General features: G+C 36.5%; 3 protein-coding genes and 1 long non-coding RNA gene across 5 annotated transcripts in view; 2 read left to right on the forward strand and 2 right to left on the reverse strand.

Annotated features, from left to right (window-relative positions):
* Positions 1–829: 829 nt before the first annotated feature.
* LOC135751823 (lipid scramblase CLPTM1L-like) lies at positions 830–10090 on the reverse strand. Its single transcript, XM_065270090.2, has 17 exons — positions 9520–10090; positions 9327–9421; positions 8912–9089; positions 5887–6008; positions 5669–5756; positions 5469–5586; positions 5291–5385; positions 5117–5201; positions 4929–5032; positions 4759–4803; positions 4609–4659; positions 4233–4315; positions 3170–3204; positions 2996–3051; positions 2846–2890; positions 2500–2615; positions 830–2096 (listed from the first exon to the last, which is right to left on the reverse strand). The coding sequence occupies exons 1-17, from the start codon at positions 9718–9720 to the stop codon at positions 2012–2014; spliced, it is 1602 nt and encodes a 533-aa protein (XP_065126162.1). The 5' UTR covers positions 9721–10090; the 3' UTR covers positions 830–2011.
* Positions 10091–10731: 641 nt separating this feature from the next.
* On the forward strand, positions 10732–17231 carry mrs2 (magnesium transporter MRS2). 2 transcript variants are annotated; one of them, XR_012334793.1, is made up of 12 exons: positions 10732–11319; positions 11401–11474; positions 11604–11640; positions 11751–11863; positions 12229–12402; positions 13325–13455; positions 14768–14884; positions 15023–15175; positions 15327–15444; positions 15526–15639; positions 15771–15943; positions 16318–17231. XR_012334793.1 is itself a non-coding variant. In XM_065246185.2 (11 exons), the coding sequence occupies exons 1-11, from the start codon at positions 11151–11153 to the stop codon at positions 15840–15842; spliced, it is 1272 nt and encodes a 423-aa protein (XP_065102257.2). In that variant the 5' UTR covers positions 10732–11150; the 3' UTR covers positions 15843–16268. The 2 variants fall into 2 exon arrangements, 1 of the variants encoding a protein (XP_065102257.2); XM_065246185.2 differs by lacking the exon at positions 16318–17231 and having other exon boundaries at positions 15771–16268.
* On the reverse strand, positions 16454–18243 carry LOC135728104 (uncharacterized). The gene is made up of 3 exons (XR_010525402.2): positions 18192–18243; positions 16642–16687; positions 16454–16525 (listed from the first exon to the last, which is right to left on the reverse strand). It is a non-coding gene; the product is annotated as an uncharacterized lncRNA (long non-coding RNA).
* Positions 18244–18308: 65 nt separating this feature from the next.
* The window catches only part of LOC135728103 (syndecan-2-B-like), a 42061-nt gene continuing 37024 nt past the window's right edge, over positions 18309–23345 (forward strand). Inside the window, exon 1 of the mRNA XM_065246186.2 lies at positions 18309–18637. Within this exon, the coding sequence (XP_065102258.2) occupies positions 18578–18637 (60 nt within the window). The 5' untranslated portion in view covers positions 18309–18577. The remainder of the gene's footprint in view (positions 18638–23345) is intronic.

Raw genomic sequence — 23345 nt, forward strand, 5'->3', positions numbered from 1 at the left:
CTTAAGTTACACAACAAAGCCACTCTATTTAACCATCCTAATTCGCACTGAAATATCAGCTCAACTTAAAATTATTCCCAATTTCTACCACACATGAGACAAATGAGTTGACAAACAAACAATCAAGCAATCCCCCATGAACTTCAAATTAAAACCACATACCTGAGTGTAATGTGAGAAGTATAACGAGCAGAGTGAAAAGCGTCTTCATGTTGTTTAAGCGGCGAGTAAATGTGTGACAGGAGGATTGACTGGGTGTTTCTGTCTCTAACTGAAACTCACTGTGTCTTCAAAGAACCACCCAGCAGACATTCTTTCACTTTCCTGCTAGACACAAACAAATACTGTTGTGTTCCCTCGCACTATTGGCCGGGTGTCACACTGTCCCTACCCACATTCAAACAATCAACCTTCAAACACTGAGCGATGTGTGTACGGATGATGATGACGTACTCTTCTGTCCTGACACATACAGTGCAGATCTTTCCCACTAAAATGTTCACCAGTGGCACCTTGGTTGTATTGTTAGGTGACACACACTCTCTATAGTATGTAAATTATGTGTTTGTTTCTTTGATGTTGCCATAGGCTTTAATAATTTTTCACATTCCCTCCCTCCAAACCAACAGGTCTGTCTGCTTCCTCTGGTGAAACCTGATATTATCAGTTCCTGTTTATTTGCTCTTCGGTTTTCTAAGAAATTGTAACAAGATATCCAGAAGTACAAAACAGAGGTCTTTTTTGTACAAAATCATTTATTTGGCATTTTGCAAATCCCTATTGTTTATAATTCAATACTTTCCTAATAAACAAGACTGAATAATGCACAAGACAAAATTATACTGGTAAACATTAGCAATAAACATCATACTGTGGGCATATTAGTAAAAGGGAATGTTAGGATAGATCAGCATCCAAGAGTTACCTGACAGCTCATACTGCGGTTGAATACGTTACACACCGTCAGAAATAATGGTCACCCGGGCCGAACCCTTTAAAATGTCCTAGTATGTACCATTCAGGTACGGTTATGTAAACATTGGCTAACTTTAGATGCAAATGTGTACGTTTTGACAGGGTATCGCCCAAGGTGACCGTTAAGTTCCATTTATGACCGGTGTACACTGTAAAAATTCCTTGTTAAAAAATTCTTCCACATACATTTTTTAGTTAAATCAACTTGCATTTACAATTAATTTAAACTTTCTTGACTAAGGATTTGCTATAAATTATAAAGAAAGTTATTTTAACTTTATTTTTTAAAATTCATAGCAACTCCTCACTACACTGTAAAAAGTCAAAATTGGATCAAGTAAAAAAAAACTTTAAAATTACTTCAATTGGTAACATCTAAAATATTTAAACCTTTTCACTTCTTTAAGATTTTTAGGCCTTATCAATTGAAGTAATTTTTTTAAGTTGATACAACTTTTATGTTTTACAGTGTAGTCAAGAAAGTTGAATTGTAATTTTAAGTTGATCAAACTTAAAAATGTAAGGATTTTACAGTTTATGTCTGAGAAGCCTTTGCATATATATTTGTGTATTCGATGCAAAACAGCAAATGCAGATGGTACATTTGACTAGTGGATCAAGTCTTGGTGACCAAACTTACCCAACATGTTTGTCCCTGGGTTCACATATTTTCGAACACTGAGTCTTTTAAGTAGAAAATTACTGGTATTGTCATTTCATTCATTCTTCCTGAATAGCATTGGAGGATGAAGCTGTAATTTCCTTTGGAGCTTACATTACTGTAAGTGGTTTGCAGGCCTGAGTCAGTGTGAAATACATTTACACAATTTTATATAAAGCATTCGTGCTCAAATTATTCACTTCAGCCGTACTGTATAAAATACTGAGTCGTACAACTGTACAGCAGAAAGCAGGCTTGTTGCAAAAATACAGTAAATGTCTTTGGGCAACTGTAACGCCCCTCTTCTGTGTCCTTAGCATTTCTTCTGTATTACATGCATGAATGGCACAAGCTCTCGAAGAATGCTGCAGGCGCCTAGTCCTCGTGTGCCTTTCCTTTTGATTTCTTCCTGTGTGACGTCCCGTAATCACGTGACCTGGACTTGCTCATTGGATAAATCCTGAGGACGGTCAAATAAACAGTTTTAGTGCATGAACACTGTATCCGAAAAAATGTGACGCTGCGTAATACAGACTCATGTCTCATTGTCTGATTAATGATTCACATAACTCTTTGACATGGCCAGTATTAAATCTATCAAGGTTATATTTTCACTAAATGTTCTTTATGTAGGATCATTTTAAAAGTAAATCACAAGCAGAGTCACGAATATTCAAATTGATGGTTCATGGTTTTAGTGGGGGCTCCAAATCTTTCATTAACCACAAGTTAATAAAGGTGCATTTTTTTTCTATTGAGGTGAAAAGAGTCATGATTGAATAATTGTATAGTTTGCACAGTCAGAGAGATGAACCAACCAGCTCTTACATCATGACCACCCTGTAAAAAAGGTCTGTTCCCACCTGCGCTGATAGAGGTAGATGAGGAAGACCACATCATCTCTGAAACAGGCCAGCTGATGTGGTCCAGGGGTTGTTATTATACCACTGAACACATCACTGATGAATGTGTTCAAGCCCTGATGATTAAAAGCAAACAATTTTTTTTACTTTCCTCTGATGGTCACAATTAATGGTCACACAGAAAACAGTTACAGTACGTGTTTTGTATATAAAATATGCTAACAGGTTAACTATACAACATTTAAAAGTACAGTAATACAATACAGTATGTAGTACTATAAAATATTTTATTCACAAAATACGCAAGAACACTGATTTCTCATTCAATGAGCCCTTTAACATATACCTTATACATTAAGGTGGACATCTGCAGGTGACCCACTGATTTTAACTGTAAAGAAGCAAAATACACACAGGCGATCCATCACATAAAACAACACAGGATAAAGACAAAAGTAGTTGAGCTGTATTTTTAGGTGCTGGTCTAAAGACAAACCTTATAGTTAATGAAGAGCTGAGGAACCATCGACAGAAATCCAAATGCATAAACACCTTGATGTTTAAAGGAAAAATTATTATATTGACTTCCTTTCTAAGTATCTAAGTGAGCAGTAAATAGGCTATACATTATTATTATTATTATATTATATCATTATATTTAAGCTCTTACCACTAATAAGGCCATTAGTTATCCAGGAATACCAACTATTGAGTATACAGAACAAAAGACGAATCGTTACATAATGATATGAAATGAGAATCATATACAAAAGAGAAGGCAAATCAAATAAAGATTAACCTATTCAATTTTACAAGGTGTGTGGACATACTTGTGTGTTTGTAGTGTGTAAACAAAACAAAAAACCAACCACTCCTTTTTTAATCCCCATTAAACCAAAGCATGCCGTTTTGATTTGATTTCGTTTTGATTTCTGTCCTAACTTCATTAAACTTAACAAATACATAACGAATTACTAGGGATGCACCGATACCGATACTTGTATCAGGTATCGGCCTCGATACCACATTTTCTAAAGTACTCGTACTCGTTAAAAGTCCCCCAATACCTGGAATCGATACCACGGTCTGAGAAATGTCTATGTTTGAGCGGCATGTAAGGGGTTTACAACAAACTGGAAAACTAGTCCTTTGTATTTTTGGTAAATTATATGACTAAAGCTGTTATCTGTAAATTTAAATCATGTTTTTTATTAAGTACTCGGTATCGGTATCAGCAAGTACTGAAATGCAAGTACTCGTACTCGTATTCCAAAAAAAGTGGTATCGGTGCATCCCTACGAATTACTACCTTGTGTTCGGATTTTGGACAGATGCGAGAGCAAGTTTGTGTGCGTGAGAGAGAGAGAGAGAGAGAGAGAGAGAGAGAGAGAGAGAGAGAGAGAGAGAGAGAGAGAGAGACAGAAAGAATGAGAGAGAGGCGCAGCAGTGCAGCTGCTTATGACACCCTGGGTTTATAACAAAAAACGAAATGACAGAAATGAAATGCAGCACATTAATCGATTTACCTCGATTATCTTGTTATTACAGTTGAAATGTGTAAAATAAAATAAAAAAAATGTAATAAAAAATTAATGCCACAGCCCTAATTTAAAGGTACAGACTCAAAAACAGTGTGTTCATGCTCCCATTCTGGACACACCTGAGACTTATATTAAATTTTGTATAAATGGGCATAATAGGTCACCTTTAAGTTGATCAATAAAAAATCTTACCTTTTGTTTTGGAGGTATAAGTATGAATATATAGCTCCACTGATACACAACGGATACATCAGGTATGACAAGAATTTCATAGCCTGAAGAGAATGACAAGGTAAAAGTTTAAATAGTATCATTTAATGAAAAACAGAGATTATATTGTATCCAATAACAATGCCCTAAAAACACTAATTAAAAATGCTGGGTTATTTTCAACCCAACGATGGGTCAAAAGGGGATGAACCCAACGTATTTGGTTGTAATTTAACCTATGCTGGTTGTTTTAACCCATTGTTCGGTCAAATATAATTTTCTGGGTTCATTTAACCCAACTGCTGGGTTTGTCCCTTTTTGACCCAACGCTGAGTATATTATTTACAATTGTGCATACCTTAGAATCAAATTCTTCTGTTGCTCGCTCATAATCATCCAATTTTTCATCCTTTAAATAAATATGTAGAACAAGTAAATCATGTAGTATATATATATATATATAAAAAATTATATTAGGCTATGTAATAAGTAATGTACAGTAACTTACATGAAATTGGGGTGAAAGTGCTATGACCTTATTCACCTTCCATAACTACAAATGTAAGATATATTAAATGATTGTCACACGAACATATAATAAAGAACAAAAATGGTTAAGTTGAAAATGAAAGGAACTGGAAGCGGTTTAAATAGAGTACATCTCATCTATTTTAGTACCTCAATCAGAGCTGCTATTCCAGTGGGAAGCAGAATTAACCAGCTAGATTGTTCTTCTAGCAGATGGAGGAAAATTACAATGGTGCTAAAACATCTCCAAAACACTGCAGACACACGGAGAAAGAAACAGATGATATTTTTATATTTAGTTTTTTCTATTCTTTGTACATTAGTTATTTGTGCAGTACCTGATCTCCTGGAAATGCCTGCTAAAGTTTTCTTTTCTCTCCAGAACTTTATGTCATTCTTAAAGGCAAAGACTTCAAATGAAAGCTGCAAAATAAAGTCATTCACGTGTGATAAGATACATACACACATTAAGGAGATTAAGTACATACGTCTTAGCATCTAAAGCATTTTACGTGGAAGGCAGGGAGGAGGACCGACAAAGCCAACACATGCAGACCGCTCTCCACAAACATGGCTTTGATTTCATCAAGGCTCTGCTCGGAAAATCCTGCAAAGTTTAAAACACGCATGTGCTTTAAACTGAATTAAATATTAAACTTAAAAAAAAAGGTACAAATATTTGTTGCTCACCAAAATGTTTGAGGGAATATATGACAGCATGTATGTGAATCCATAGTCTGAATTTGCGTAAGGTGATGGCATCATATGATACTGTCAGTGGCACTGCTTTTGTGGTCCTGTTGATCGGCTGTGTTTTTATAACAGAATAATTCAGAAATTAAATGCATATTAGTATTTCAGCATCTCTACCACACAAATGCTTTACATACAATCAAGTCTTTCAATCGGCTCCTCAATTCATCGACCAGTAATAGGGGCAGATACAATTTCTTCTTTTCCCGTTTTCCATCTTCAACTCTGAGGAAGAAATAATAAAATAAAAATAAGACATTAGACACATTATCTACATACAAAAACGTATTTTAAACCAAGTAAACTTTATTGTTATTGAAGTAGTTGATTACATTTGAACGGTTTAAAAACTTACATTTTCATATACCGCCGCAGGTCACTGGGAACCCCAGAGTTGCTGAAGATAAAGTCCTCATTCATTAGGTTCAAGGTAAGACATGATCTCCAATATGAAGCAATCCGCCGATCCTTTGGTGTCTTTACATAAAATACACAACCAGAAATATACATTGATCACAGTCTACAACATATGCTGATTTGTAGGCTTGTAATATAGCCTAGTACATACAGTATTAGTCCATATGTAAACGTGGACTACTTAAAGGGTCACTCCACTTTTTTGAAAATATGCTCATTTTCCAGCTCCCCTAGAGTTAAACATTTGATTTTTCCCGTTTTGGAATCCATTCAGCCGATCTCCGGGTCTGGCGGTACCACTTTTAGCATAGCTTAGCATAATCTATTGAATCTGATTAGACCATTAGCATCGCGCTAAAAAATAACCAAAGACTTTCGATATTTTTCCTATTTAAAACTTGACTCTTCTGTAGCTACATCGTGTACTAAGACCGACAGAAAATGAAAAGACCGACAGAAAATTACTATTTTCATGCGCTACATAATATCTTTTCGCCTCCTACAGCCATGTTACGGCAGCAAAGTCTTAGATTATTACGCCAGAATGAGAGTGTAGTTCCTAGTCACATATTGGCCAAATCACAACTTTTAATTTTCTGTCGGTCTTAGCACACGATGTAACTACAGAAGAGTCAAGTTTGAAATAGGAAAAATATCTAAACTCTTTGGTTATTCTTTTTTAGCACGATGCTAATGGTCTAATCAGATTCAATGGATTGTGCTAAGCTATGCTAAAAGTGGTATCGCCAGATGCGGAGATCAGCTGAATGGATTCAAAAACTGTAAAAATCAAATGTTTAACTCTAGGGGCATTCTTTAAAGTGGAGTGTCCCTTTAAGTCGCATGGGTATATTTGTAGCAATAGCTAACAATACATTATATGGGTAAAAATGTTCAATATTTTTTATGCCAAAAATCATAAGGATATTAAGTAAAGAAGATGTTTCATGTAGATATTGTCTACTGTGAATATACAAAAAAATATTTATCATTAGTAATATGTGCTGCATACATCTCAATTTAAATAAATTGTCCCTTTTGACTGGTTTTGTGGTCCTGTTCTCACAGACAGAAGTGCAGAATAGCATTAACTTTTTTAAGCTAATAGGTACAGTATAAGCTAACCTTAACAATACATCTAATGCTTACAATACATATAAAGCAAAATCATCTAAACAAATCATGCCAAAACCCTATAAACACAGCTTAATTGTCATAATGTAAATAAATCTATGCACAATGTCTAGTAAGTAAATTAGCAAACACTTTTATTTAGAGTTACATACATAAACACTAAACAAATAAAACTGCCACTGACAACCGATGGCAAGTATTCAATTCAGAAATGCAACTGCCAGGAGAAGCACTGCATATATTCTTAAAAATAAAGGTGCTTCATGATGACATAGAAGAACCATTTTTTTTTCGCTAAATGGTTCCATGAAGAACCTTTTAACATCTGAAGATTTCTATTTCACAAAAGCTTATCTGTAGTGGAAAAAGCTTCTTTAGATTATAAAATAGTATGAATGATTTTCTACTGAATGGATCTCTGAGGAACCAAAAATGTTTTTTCTATGGCATCGCTGTGAAGAACCTTTTAAGCACCTTTATGTTGAAAGGGGTCATAGAGTGAAAATCTGACTTTTTCCATGTTTAAGTGCTGTAATTGGGTCCCCAATACTTCTAGCAACCTTGAAAACTAGAAAAAGATCAACCCAGTAAATTTGTTTTGGTAAACTGTGCAAAAATATGGTCTTTCAGATTTTGCCTGTTTTGTGAGGTAGGTAGCAAGGCCGATTACAATAATACCGCCCCTTAACTCTTTCCCCGCCAGCGTTTAAAAAAAAAGTTGGCAGCCAGCACCAGCATTTTTCATGATTTTCACAAAAGTTTAATGCCTTCCAGAAAATGTTCTTCTTTAAATATATAAACAAACAATATATCAGATGAAAGAACAGGCCCTCTGCTTTCAAACAAAATAAAAGTTTCATCCTACCTTCATTAGTTCTCTTGTAATTAATTACCTCTCAAACATGGGTAGGTTTCTTCAAAAACACCCAATTTTGAGCAAAAAGCTGAGATAACTGAATTTTTGTGAAGGACTTTTGATAGAGATCAGATGCAGAGCGATCTTTAAAACATACACGGAGTTCTTTCTCTTTCACGTGAGGCGCTACTTCCGGGTTGTATAAGTTGCGGTGGATAAGCCACCTGGTGGATAATAGCGGTATTGCGGAAAGACGGAAAATCTCGTCATTGGCGGGGAAGCGTTTTCTCTTAATTGACGAGATATCTCGTCAATGGCGGCGAAAGAGTTAATCTGCACTATCCAACCACGGCACTGCCATTTAGAGCAGAGAGAGAGAGAGAAAATAATTGACAGCACAATTGAGTTTCAATTGCAACAAACCACCAACATTGTGATCAGTGTTTGCATTTCATTAGCTCATTTGCATTTTAAAAGACACACCCAAAAACGGCACACTTTTTGCTCATGTCTACAAAATGGCAATATGCTATAATAAATTATCTGTGGGGTATTTTCAGCTAAAACTTCACATATGCACTCTGGGGACACCAAAGACTTATTTTACATCTTTAAAAAAATCTCATCATATGACCCTTTAAGAGTGTTTACACATAAAAATCAGACACAATCTCATGGCAGTTTCTACTTATTTTACGAGGTGCTAATTCGTACGACCACATATGTACGATTTGCTTTCGTCCCTGTGATGTTGGGGTTTTATGATTGATTTTTTAACTAGAAAATTTTTGTACCATTCACGTCATATGATTTCATACGAATTAGCCAAAATATGTACAAATTCTTGCGAGATAACCTAAAATTCTTCTCTACAAAAGGTGAGTTTTAAGTCTGGATGGATTCAGATGTTTTGGACAAGGTAAGGATAAGTGATTGGTGATGGAGTACAGACAGTAATGCTCAGTCACAGTACCTCCTGTGTGCTCGTGGTGGTTGCAGACTGAAGAGGGGTCATCTGAGACGTGAGACGGGTCACAAGCCGCACGTGTCTGTTGTCTTTCCATGGTGACACTCCGCTCTTGTGTACAAACACTACCGCATGGACTGTCCCATTTTTATGGGTTATCTCAGGAAGGGTGACACTCACCTTCCTTTAATCACAACAAAACAAATCATTAAACTTGAACAGCTGTCTCAATAAAAAAAAACGTGTGTAACAAAATTAAACTAAGTCAAACTTTATGAAAAGTGTTATTGTACTAACTTTAAAATGGTTTAAAATCTTGCTGTGTAATGCAGTATAGTGCTGCATTGTACAGATCATTCATACAAAATGATTATTCAAATGACCCATGACAAATCCAAACCACAAATAAATATCAGCTTGCCTTTCAAACTTGTGGTTGATGTCAAATCTGTCAACTTTGAACAGAAGGTTGTGTCCAGACTCATCACTGGGGTCCAGGGTGTAATAGACGCTCAGCTTTAGATAACACATTCTCACATTACAAACAGTCATAACTATCATTTCATCTCATGTATTTTACAGTTATATAGCAGTTATATAGGAGTGTGGCTCACCTGCAGTCGAGGTTTAAGGGTGAGATAAGATGAAACGCAGCTGTCTCCTTTGGAACTGTCACAGGGTTTGGTTTGAATGAAGCCGTATATGGCCCAGCATGTATGGAGAACGTACACCACCAGCACACCAAAAATCACTTTGGTGTAAGACATCTTAAACTGAGACCCATTCTTGGGCTTTGAATAGCACGACGGAAACATCTTAACGCCAGATCGTTGTAACAAAAGCTTTTAGGAATATCACCGACTGCACAGCACCAGCATCACTTGCCTCCTCGTTAGTTAGTTCATTCATTCATCTTCAGCAGAGGGTTAAATGATGCGCTGCTTTAATTCCAGGCGCTGTAAAAGCTTCAGTGTAGCATTGAGCATTAAAACTGGATCAACGATGTTCATTTACCAATCTTTTCGCCAATAGCCTACTGCATTCCAAGACCAGCGTGAAGACCTGCTGCGAGTATTTTTAGCATCACAAATTCAATAGCTGTGGGAGGATTCGAGTGGAATGTAGGCGGAAAACGCCACCTCGTGGTCGCTGTTACAATCTGCACTTGTGGCTTTTATGAAATGTGTATGGCTCTCGTGAATTTAGTGCAGAAGGTACGTATAGACGCATATAACTTTTATATAATGTAAAATTACATATGCATTTGTATGAGACATATAGCTTTTAAATTGATGGTCGATGTTTTGTTATTTTTATTAATTACAGATATTAAAGTGGTGCCAAAAACAGCATTTTCATTTTAGGCCGGTTCATTGTTTGGCTAAGATTCTGGTTTGAGATCAAAGCTTGGTGAACCAATTTAGTAAAACACTAAAACATTACCGTAAAACAATAAAGCTGCAAACTACAAATAAAAATCTAAATAAAAAAGTTTACCTTTTTTATTGATATCGAAATTAAATTATAAACGTATAAAGAAGTATGTTGTTAAGTAAATTTAGTGTACATTTAGTACGTATTATGCTAAAAAATAATTGTTTATTTTTTATTCTGTTAAACTTTGAAGGCAACAAAACTTTACATCGCAAGCCGGGTTGTGGCTAAAAGGGATACAGCTACCACCAAAATCTCGCCGGTTGAGCGCTGTTTTCATGCTAATCCTAGAACCGAACATCTCGCGAGATTTGGCAGTAGCTGTATCCCTTCTAGCCAAATACCTGCGCTGCGCCTTTAACGACAGTCCGGTGACGTCACGCGAGCGCATGCCAACCAGCGGAAAGAACAGCAGAGCGCGTGCTGGACGCTCACGTCATCACCTGCTTCCGAAAACATTCGCCGATTAAGTAGAAGTGATGAAAGTCAGCAACGTGTACGGCTCTTTAATGAAAAACATATACTAAACGTATATTTTCACACACTACCAATGTCTTGTTACAGTCAGGTGTAAGTAAGCAGGATAGCTGGAACCCACCAAACCCGGACGAAACTTTCGGAGCTGTTTCATAAACTTTCATTTAACAGTGACTAGAAAATAGTAGCATTATCGGCGTTTCATGCGGTTTAAGTAAGACCAAAGTCATCTCAACACAGTTTAAGACTAGTCTTGATGGAGTTTGTTCTCGTACGGTAACCTCATCGAGGTGTCCTGGAGAGGATATGGACTTTTAACTACGAGTTTTAAATCATGGAGTCATGTTTGAGGTTTGTGTGTCGAGAGAGTCTCAGGAAAGTGTCCGCGAACTGCTGGACACAGAGATCTGCGATGTGCACGAGATCAGCCTTCAGACACCCTCTTATTTCAACACGTGCCCGCTCACAACACAGCACACTGCAGCTGAGAGCTCACATACAACGTACGTGCTCATCATACGCATCTGTTGTTTTATAACACCGGTGTTAAATGACTGGAATGACACATTTGTTTCTGTCTCTAGACCTCTCCTGTCGCCAAAGAGTTACAGATGCATCCCAGGCAGCCCTGTCTAGTGTTGCACCTGTATTTGTAGTGGTAAGACAAACATTTACTGTACATATAGAACGCCCCTATGTATTGCATCAATTCGATTTAAGTACACACCGTGACTAGGTCGGTACAAGGTCATTTACTAACTTGTTAGTTAACATTTCTATTCAACAGATGAAGTTTGAGCCAGATGGGAACGTGACCTCATTTGGTGAGTTGGATGCGGTTCATGCATACTTACAGTATGGTTATGTAGTGTGCTTGCTTGTATTATAAGTGTGTCTAGCAGGGCTGTTAAGAGTGTGCCATTCTGTACTCTAGAAAAGAAGAAGACTGAGTTGCATCAGGAGCTTGGTTTGCATGCGAGAGATCTTCGGTTCCAGCATATAACAAGCATTACTGCACGAAACAATGCCATTATCATGCGTATGGAGGTATGGCCACACAATACTATACTGTAAGATTCAAGAGTTTATCTATATTCATTAGATGTTTGTTCAATAAAATGCTCTTTTGAGTGAGAATTTACATCCCTCACAGTCTACCTCTGAATAGTAATAGGAAGCAAATGTATGCTTATGCTTATTATTTATTTTATCAGTATGTGTTTTCCCTGGGATCAAACCCATGACATTTTGCCCTGCTAATGCAATGCTATACTGGACTTACTGTTTCAACAGGAAATACATCATTACTTCACATTCTTTCTGAAATATTCAACAAATAAGGCCTTGAACATTAAATGACATGATTTTCTGACAGAAACATTTGTAAATGCAATTTCTCTTTTTTTGTAAAGTCTCTCAAGGCAGTGGTTACTCCTGACTCTTTGCTCGTGCTGGATTTTCGTGGACTGGGTCTGGAGAAGTGGCTGGTGTTGGAACTTGGACCACAGTTGGCAGGAGATGGAAATTTGGCCACTTACTCTTTGCCCTTTGAATTCAGAGCTTTGGAAGCCATTCTGCAACACAGGGTGAGAAAAAAAGGATGAGAGTAGTAAATAGGGGTGTGACGAAATCTCCCGAGATTAAAATGTGAAATTTTGTCTCATGATATCAGCATAAAATTAAGTTTGTGGCAGTTTTACTGTGCATGCATTATATTTTGTAATTTGTCTTTTATTGCATTAGCTTTTATGTTTGGGTTTTCAATAATGTTGTTTGGGAACTCATATAAAGTCTGAAATGCGTCTGTTGATCCTCACATGTGAAGCGTCTCAGCAGTTTAAACCCCACTCTGAGTTGACATGATTTAATGTCTGCATGTTCTTGCTCAAGAATTACATTGATATCATTTCTGTTGTAAAGAATTGTAGCAATATTAAAGTTTTCAATAAGGATTTTAACGTTGTTTGGCCAAAAGTAAACGTTTTCTCAATCTAAATTGAAAGTAAAAACATCAATCGCGAGTACCCTGGCGCCCTCTGCAGGCATTTTTTTATAATACATGATACTGTTTTTTAAAACATGTGCTTACTTGGTTTTGATACTTTTATTTTTAACCAATTATTATTGCATCATTATTATATTTATCACTTACTTGGGTCTATTTTTATTACCAAAAATATAAAATTACCCCAAATTAATTGTTAGGGACAGTCCTAGATTATTTAAAACATTTCAAATTTATGTGATTTCAGTTTCCCATTCATAAATTTTATCTTTGAGAATTTCTTAAAAAGTGTAAAAATCTCGTCTGGTCTCATTCTTGTGGACCCAGTTCTCGTGTCCCGTCTAGTGGAGTAAGTGTCCTGTCACACCCCTAGTAATAAATATGTTGTTTATTAATAAATATAAATGTATTAAATTCTCACATTTATTATAACATGATATGTCATGTATGTGTAATCATGTGTCGTGGCCTGTTTATATGGGTAAGCATGTGTTTTGGCACAGGTAAATGTACTGCAGGCTCGGCTGAATGAAGTTCAGCCACAAATTCTGGATTGCCTGGAGTCATTGGTGGACCCGAAGCTCCTCTCTGCTGACCGCAGCAAACTGCATATGCTTCTGATTAATAGCAAAAGGTTAGTGCATTAAAGGAATAGTTCACCCAAAATGTTTTGTCATCATTTATTTACCCCCATATTCCAAACTTGAATGACTGGATAATGAGAATCACGTGCGTCTAGTGAATATAACCCTGAACCAACCTCATTTGAAAGGTCTATTCTCATAACCAGCTTAATGGTAAATATGTAGTTTTGCTCACTCTTACTGGTAATACAACTTTATTACAAGACCTAAATGCATGTGTTTATGAGATACTTGCAAAGACAGAGATTTTGATGCATGTGTGCATTTAAGGCCAATAAAAGGGGCAAAATTGCTTACAAGCTCAATGAGAAGCGGATGCATGGCTTGGAGGTTGTGAAGGGATACAGCTACGGCCAAACTCTCGCTGGATGAGCACTGTTTTCATTCTAATCCTATCCCCAAACCTAACTCTAAACCCAGTGTTTTATGGGATTTAGGCCGTAACTGTATCATATCTTGCCAGAACCGCTTTGTTCATACTAATCCTACCTAGGGCTGTCACGGTTATGAAATTTGGCTGAAGGTTAATTGTCTAATAAATTGTGACGGTTATGATGATTAATTGTCTGTTTTATTGCTTTGATATTTAATTCTCATAATTTTTTGGTTTATTCATGAAATAAGGTTTACCTGGCAGTAAATATTAATACACATAGCACATATTTAAGTAACTATTTAATAATAAACCCAATTAGTACCGGACCATGTCTGTAGTGGCTGCAAAACAATGAAATTACAGATCCTTAAGAATAGCATCCTTCACTTCCCTAAATTTGGAATTGGTGTTTTGGAAATGTATGTTTTACCTGTTTTTCCACTGTATTGAATGGCTTTGCAATGCATCATGTTACACTGTTAGTTAAGAAGTGCCATCCGATCTCTTGTGTTTTTAGAGAGATGTGCAATCATTGTGGTGATCTGAAATCATTGCGATGAGGTCAAACAATCGCAATGAGACGATTATTTTATCATTGTGACAGCCCTACCCCCAAACCTAACTCTAAACCCAACATCTCTGGAGATTTGGACGTAGCTGTATCCGCTCTAGCCTGAACCCTGCTTGCGCGCTCCTCTTACTCAGAAACAGCGCGCATTTGTTTTAAAGCTATGGTGCTTAAAACGTGTGCAAATGTTAAGTTTTTGTGACCACGCGCATATAGCCCGTAACCTCGATAGAGAAAAAGTTCAAAATCCTCTACCGGTTGACAAATTTCTGCCGATTTGACATACCTAGCGTTTTATTGCCCACCCCTAGTTGATGGTATTTGAAGCTGTATATAATCTTCAAAATCTCCCTTGCAGCCTGTCAGAGCTAGAGACGGATATTAAGGTGTTTAAGGAAAGTCTGCTCAAGATCCTGGATGAGGATGAACTGATAGATGAACTCTGTCTAACCAAGTGGACCGACCCACGAGTGTTGTAGGTGAAACTTGCTTTGTTGCTGTTTTAACTATGGGCACACCCATCATGTTTCAGAATGTAATTGTACATATCTGATCTTTGATGTTGTCTTATCCGTTATCGGTCTTATTTGTGTGCATGTTTAAATGGAGCCAGTGAGGAGAGCAGTCTGGGTATAGATCATGCAGAAGAGATGGAGCTGCTACTGGAAAATTACTACATGCAGGCCGAGGAGCTCGGCAACAAAGCACGGGAGCTAAAGGGACTCATTGATGACTCTGAAAGTGTCATCTTTATTAATCTGGATAGGTACCAGAAGTAACCTTGTCCTTTTAAATAGATTTAATTGATGCATCCTTCAATTGCACACTACCACACTAAGTCGTGCACTAGAAAAAGGAGTATTTGCCTTTGACCTCATTTACATGTATATTAACTTTTATTTTAAAACTGCTTTTAGCCATCGGAACGTCATGATGAGACTGAATCTCCAGCTCACTATGGGAACCTTCTCCCTCTCTTTATTTGGCCTGATGGGTGTGGCCTTTGGCATGAATTTGGAGTCTTCTTTCGAAGAGGTTGGTGCACCATTACATCTTCTGTAGTGTCATACCTAACACAACGATCATCAGTGATTAAATTTGTGTTTGTGTGTGCAGGACCCACGTGTGTTTTGGTTGGTGACGGGGTTAATGTTTTTGGGCAGTGGACTTATCTGGAGAAGACTTCTCTCTTTCCTAGGCAGACATTTAGAGCCCAGCTCTCCGCCTCCAGTATGTGGAGCTTACAGTGTTTTTATATTGCAATACATCACAGCATCTCTTACACTATATATGTCATTCTTTAATCCATGTTTTTTGGTGGTAAATGGTGTTAAATTTATATATATTTTTTTGTTTTACAGATTCCCCCTGTTTGGAGGAAAAACCAAATTAGCACATTAAAAGCAACAGACATTAAACCGGGTATAAGATGATATTGCGACGGTTGCTTTTTCTATGCGTTTTTATTTCTGTGTCTTTTTCTCAGTTACTGCATTTCTCAGTATTACGTGGCACTTAACCGGGTCATCTACTGTTAAAGGAATAGTCTACCCTTTTGCCATATTAAACTATGTTATTACCTCAACTTAGACGAATTAATACAAATCTATCTTTTTTCAATGCGTGCACTGTAACAGCGCGTCGTGAATGTGTTAGCATTTAGCCTAGCCCCATTCATTCCTATGGTACCAAACAAGGAAGCCACCAAACACCTCTGTGTTTTCCCTATTTAAAGACTGTTACATGAGGAGTTATACCAGTAAGTATGGTGCCACAAAATAAAACTTTTTTTTTGGTACCATAGGAATGAATGGGTCTAGGCTAAATGCTAACACATTCACAACACGCTGTACATTGCAGGTTGAGGTAATAACATAGTTTAATATGGCAAAAGGGGAGACTATTCCTTTAACATTTATCTAACATACTAGGTAATGCATGATGTCATGTAGACAGATTGCTATCTGAAAATGGTCTTCGGGTATGTTCTGTGGTAATTTCTGTATTTATTGTTGTGAATATTATGATATTATGAAGTATGTACCTTTTATTGACCATGTGTGGCATCTTTTAAAGAGCAAAATTGTCATCCATTTGTTCTTTTTCCCTGTTCATACTAAAGAGACAGATCGTTATCAATATATGATTTTAATAAAACATTTACATAAAAATCTATTATTTTGGACTGGAATTTAATACTACATTTGATGATTATAGAGAATGGATTTTTACCTTATCATTGTTGTTTCAATTCTCTCAGCCATTTGCATGAAACATGCTGGATAAATAAAAAAAATATAATCATGATTTGTGACCCTGTATATACTTGTAAAAGTATTTGTAGCAATAGCCAACAATACTGGGTAAAAAATGTATGCCAAAAATCATTAGGTTATTAAGTAAAGATCTTTTTTTCATGAAGATATTTAGTAAAAATGTATTGTTATTATTAGTAATGTGTGTTTCTAAAGGCAGTTTTCTCAATATGTTATTTGCACCAACACATTATAGTTGTTTTAAAACATTGACCCTTATGACTTGTTTTGTGGTCCAGGGTCACATTAAATATGTGCTGTGAATATTGTGTGGTTATGTCATGTTAGAACACATGGGGGAGACAAACATCACTCTATTCATTCCCTTACTCAAGTATTGGCTATTGAACTTTATTTACATATTTATTATGTATACTTTGTCCAGCAAATATATATCATAAAAATACATTATGAGCATGCAAGTCTACTGTGATTAAGTAAAAAGATGAATGAGAATATCAAGAAAATACAGCTACACTAGTTATTGTAAATACTGTAATGATAATATGATTTCCCTGGGAGGTTTCAGTGTTTTGCATCACTCACTTGTCTGTTGTGTCAAAATCCACAAAGACTCGGTATAAAAAGTAAATCGTTAACATTTATTATTTTCTACATAAACATCCTACATAATTTAAAGATCATTCTGTAAAATATATAACTTTGATTTCTTTAATATGGACTGAGGTCATGACAAAGATTAAAAAAACAATGTGAAACCCAACTTGCTCTTATAATCTCATCACGAGACTTTAGCTTGGACATCACAGACAGGGTCACATTTTTATTCAATGTTTTATATCACATTTTGTATGTACTTTTGCATATTATGAGTCAAAAAATCAATCACTCCAAAATTTGTTCAAAAATTTATCCATTTTGGGGCAAAACACCAATACTGTGATGCTCAGAGCTGCTCAAACCTTTTCAGCAAGTTAAATAACCTATCAATACCGTGTTTCAAATGTAAGTTACTCAGTATTATCAGCATTATACACTTAATATTTGCCTAGATATAAAATATCTGGTTTACCGATAAGGTTCACGTGATGTTTAGATCATTATAGATGTGCCTGTTCAAAATTTAACAGGTGCCTCATTCACAAAACGCTCTGTGTGACGTCATTACTTGGGCAGATAGAGTAACCTACACTCTTAATAAACGCGATATTACACGTTACAAATTAAACTTTAACTAAGTTTATCGTTTTCATCACACTATTTTCTGTATGTTTTAAGTAAATTATGTTAAACGTTTAAGTTACCCATTAACAACATTTTCATTCATCTAACTTACGCTCTTTTTATTGTGGCTGAAGTTTTAGGATGTCTGAAAACCTAGTGAGCTGCTTACCCAGTCAACATTTTGGCCCACATTCAAGAGTAGGAAATTCAGATCTAGGTGTTCGTTAGGTTTTCAGTTTTCAGTCAAAAAAATAAAATAAAATAATAATAAACCTTTGTTACCTTTCAGTGGTCGTTTGTCAGCTCAGCTGTGACGCAATCATCCTACCCCCGGTCTCTCTCTCTCTCTCTCTCTCTCTCTCTCTCTCTCTCTCTCTCTCTCTCTCTCTCTCTCTCTCTCTCGCTCATTCTAGTTCTCATCCTCTATCGAAGCAAAACAGCCTCACATGGACTGAAGACTTTAACATCGCACCAGGACTCTTTCAATAGTTCATTGTGAAAACACAACACTAATTTGATCAGGACTGTGTGAAGCATCTCTATTAAAGGATCTTGCGCGCGGGTTTGAGGTAAATCAGTTAAATAAGAGGAGCGCGGAGAGCGCAGTTCGGGCTTCAGGAATACAGACGAGTGCGATTTCTTTACTAAAGACTTCTTTAAGAGGAATAATGAGGAACTTTGGGATTTTCCTGACATTTTTTGCAGTTTTCTTCTTTTCCAGTGAGAGGGTGAGTTTGATGAAAATGCTTCTTTGTTTAAACCTTATACATTTTATTTAGGCTACTTTAACATAATGTGTAGCCTATTATAACATATAATCTGCTGTAATCCAGAATTGAATTGAGTTAGACTTAAATCACTTCTAAAAAGTTTTTTTATTTTATGTTATTTTTTGGGTCACCAAGGGTGACAACCTAGTAGTCCTGAAAAGATTTGTAAATCTAGGTCCTGTCACTGTAATTGTATGAACGTTTCTGATGGCAGTAATGTGTAAAGGATTCTGGTGATAATGTTTTTATTTCAAAGGGATGTCCAAACCTCTGGAAAAATCTTAAACATGGATAAAGCCCGCCTAGACAGCACTTAAGTGCTTTGTAGCTACACTAAAAGTTGAAAATCCGGTCAAAAACCTCTATCGGATGGCAGGTTACCAGATTTGGGCAAAAATTGAAACATTTGTTTGTATAGGGTTTTTTTTTGTGAGCTGTGATACAAAGTTACAAAATATATTAAACTACAGTAACTCTATTAAAATTATACCATACAGCATTTTCATCTACTTTAAAACATTAGTGTATTCATTTCAAGTTTCATGTCACGTTATATGCTTAAAACTGTATTGGTTGTTGAGCACATATTCATATATCCACTTGAGACTACAAATCAGTCTTCACAAGTAACCTGATATCCCCATGAGAGATCTTAAAGGACTCTCAGCAAGTTTGAAACTTTTGGTCCCCACTCTCTAAAAACCCAGATGAGCTGAATCAGACTTTTTATTACTGAAATTGAAAACCACTGTGGTGTCACAAATCAAATTCAGATTAAGAGTCTCAGAGCTGTGCGCTGTTAAAGAGAACTATGAGAGGTCTTGTTACCACAAATAAACTCAATTCTCCTTATCAGAGAGATTATTTCTGTCTGCAGGACTCTATTCTTCTGTGTGAACTCGACTGCAAAACAGCTCAGCACATTGATTCCCAATTGCAATGCTTTAAAAGTGCCGTTGAGCAATTTACAGGTTTCCTCAGGACACAGATCTGTATGTGTTAATTACCTTTAGCTTTCAAATGCAATAAAACTCACACTGTAAAAAAAAAATGCAGCATGAAATTAAAACATTCAACCTACTATTTTAAGTTCGGACTTGTGAAGAGTTGGCATAACTTATAAAAACAAGTTGAAATTGTTTACTTAATTTGTTATGTTAAAGTAACATAAATATATGTTGATTTGATATCATTTTTCACAGTGCATCACACAGAAGCTATATAATCAAGCCAATCTGTGTCATTTTAAAGGAAGATGTTAAAAACTTTTGCATATGGTCTTTGTTTATTGATATCATTGTATAAGTTAAGCAATCGCTTACTGTAGATGTTTTCAGGACAAACTGAATTGGGCTCTCTCTTTCTCTCTCTCTCTCCCCTCTTTAACCTTAGCAGTGTTTTGACACACAGTTTGTCTGACCATAAGTTCAATCAAGTTGCATCATATCTAGAGTTTAATCTGTGCACCATTTTGTAAGGCGATCCATATTTAAAGTAGCCTATTATTTATTAGTATTTTTTTCTAAAGACATCATCTTTCGAGACAGTATCTCTAAAATAGGATTACGTTTTAACCTTCGTGTTCCCATCAAAGCCAAAAAACTGAAAGTTAATTTCATGAATCTCAGAGGTAATTAAAAGGATATAAAATAGTATCAAGTGGCTCCCTATGGGCTTTTCATCCCGTGATTCATTTCATTCAATTTAAAATTTCACTTCCTCTAAAGGGAATAGTCTTATAATGCGAAGCCGCAAAGTCATCATAGCTCCATCCAAATCCACAAAATGACTAACTTGGAAGCAAGCCATTATGTGAGCAGATGTTACCAGGTTCCTTTCACAAAGCAGCCGGTGTTAACCTAGCTTTAAGTGTTTGTGGGCCCTTAAAAATGATGTCATCATCATAGCACACGTAAACCATACCGCATGCCAAAGACAACATGTTATGACAGATGTATGACTCTGCTGTCCTGTCGACTCATTCATGGATGTAAACACACACCCACTTACACACCTGTGTGCCTTTCCAGTAAGCCCAGTATCTAAACAGTGTTTGCGTGATGAACAAATACAGTACGGTACACAACCCCTAACAGAGGAAGTCATGAAACAGTGATGCTGTCAAATTGTTTGTTTGTGTGTGTGGAAGAATATATGTCACTCTGTATCTGATTCTCTCATTAGTCCAACAAATGGGACGTTTTTAGGAAACATTTTATTTTTTTGTGCTTGCTGGAAGGAGACAGCTGTGTGTATATTAAGCTGGAGGCGAGGAAATGTGGAGAAAAGCAGAAACCCTAAATTCCCATCTCTGTCAGTTTATCCCTCTATTCATTCATCTATGCATCGTTCTGTCTTCCCATCTGGCTGTATGTTTTCTGCATTTCTGTGAGTCTGTGGCCACCCTGGTTTCTTTGCTTTCCTAGAGGTGAATCCTGCACTGGTCATTAATTACAGTAAACAGAATACACAGCTGAGGGAGGGGCGAGAGAGATTGAGATAAAGACAGAGAGAGAGAGAGAGAGAGAGGGGAAGACTGCGAGCAGAGGTGGTGGGCTGATAGCAGTGACAGTGTGAAAAGCTTGTAGCAGTAAAACCACACTTTGTAAACTGCTTAAACACATTTAGATCTTAAACCGCAGCTCACATCTTAGATATAAGCTTGTTTTATTTATAGCAGGGGCTTTGAAGGTTTTCGTCTGCTGAAACCCCCTTGATGTAAATTATTTTCTGAAGATTTTCAGTTAATATTTCAATAAATCAATTTGCATGTTTAACTTAGAAACATTTCTTTCATTTAATTTAATTGATCTTCATTTAATTTTCTTTTATTAAAACATATCTGTACATTTTTCAAAAGTTTTCAGTTTTGGATATACTGTATTGTAGTGTTGTGTAATCGTCACATGACATTCAAATAAAACAAGTAAAAGAGGAGATGCAAAATTGAATCTGGCATGTTTTCTTGTTAATTAACTTTTTTATCAGGCTCTTATATATAGTTTCAGTAATTTCTTTTTAATGTCTTATTTACACAAATGTACTTTAGTCAATTCATTGGTATTTAACAAATTTGAACAAAGTATTTCGCTGCAAAACCCTCTAAGTGCATGCAAGCTTTTTAGGCAAAAAATCTACTTAATTGGACAAGACACAGTAAACAATTGCAAAATCACTAAAGATGCAACTTGAAACATCGCAAATGAAACTGAACCACACATTAGGGGGCGCTGTGAACCATGTGACTGCCAAATTCGGGTTGTGTTCACAAGGGACACAAGTTTGATTGTGATCCACTGCCAATTCATCTTCTGTGCACTTATAGGACTTTGCTGAAGAAAAATCGTTCCGTTTAGTGAATTACTACCAACAAAAGGGTATTTCTGAATGCCCTGATGCCGGGATTAAGTGGATTTGAAGCTTGCCAAGAGCACTTAATATTATCAAATTTTTGACAGGGGTGAGGTTTAGCGATTTTTGCATCTGAACACTTCATATATTTTTTATGTAAGTACGTTTTTTACTTTAAAATTATTTATTATTTATTTAAATTTTATGATTCAAATTGTAATAAATAGTTTTTCATCAATCCACAAACCCCCTATAATTGACCCTTCGCAAACCATGCCCGAAAACCGCCACAGGTCAACTGTGGTTTAGCAACCGTAACTAGGCGTGGGTGGTCTGGCCGGCTTTCGAGTGCAAGGTGGTAGGATTGGGGCCGAGGGCGTGGCAATAAAAGGGGTGGGGCATACGCATCATTATGAAAATTGTAATATTTTTATTTAAAACACTCAAATAAAACCTAGTTTTGAAGAAACTATGACAAAAATGAACAAATACTAGATTATTAATGAATTTTAATGTTTTTACCTCTAACGGGAATAGCTGCATGATGAAGTAGAACTAAAGGGTTAATAAACACAATGTAAAGCAGATGTTGTAGAACGTCTGGCGAACGATGATAGATAGCGCAAAAATTGTAAAAACTGATTTTTTCCCACTATAAATGAAATTATTTTAAAGGAGTGTAACTACTGTAGCATGTAAATAATGCACATAAATAAAGTGAGCAAGGGCGCTCAACAATTATATCTAATCAACAGTATTATCCTCCAGACAGTGACGATCCGGACCACGTCTTTCTCATTTCGGCCGTGTGGCGTGCGTCCGCTCGCGGTGTGAAGCGCACCTGCGCTATTCTTCGAAATGCACTTGACAGCCTTTTGTGCAGCCGTTTTTTTTTTTTTTGGACGACCTAGTTAAGGCGGTAGGGTTTCCCAGCTTAGGCGTGCCGCCCGAACTGCAAAATGCTGCGGGAAACCCTGGAGTGAGAGAAACATGTTGAAGCGTTGGGTGTATAAATTGTGTAAATTTGATTCCCGGTATCCTAAAAGTTCAGACGGTGTGGTGGATTTTTCCCTTCCCCAAACTTAAAGCCCAAGGGGTGAAATGCCGGACATGGGTCAAGCAGTGTGGAGGCTTCATTCACAACTAAATATCGTCAGAATCCACAAAAACATATACGTTTGGTCCAATGTAAGAGCACGCTAATGTTAGCTAACATTAGCTAACTCAGCACATCATTGCTTGGAAATAATGCATATCTGAACGTAAAAGATGATTAAAGGCAAGACGGAGGCTGACTGACAAAATTTAAAAAATA

This window comes from Paramisgurnus dabryanus, chromosome 13, assembly GCF_030506205.2.
Source record: "Paramisgurnus dabryanus chromosome 13, PD_genome_1.1, whole genome shotgun sequence".
Taxonomy (NCBI): Eukaryota; Metazoa; Chordata; class Actinopteri; order Cypriniformes; family Cobitidae; genus Paramisgurnus; species Paramisgurnus dabryanus.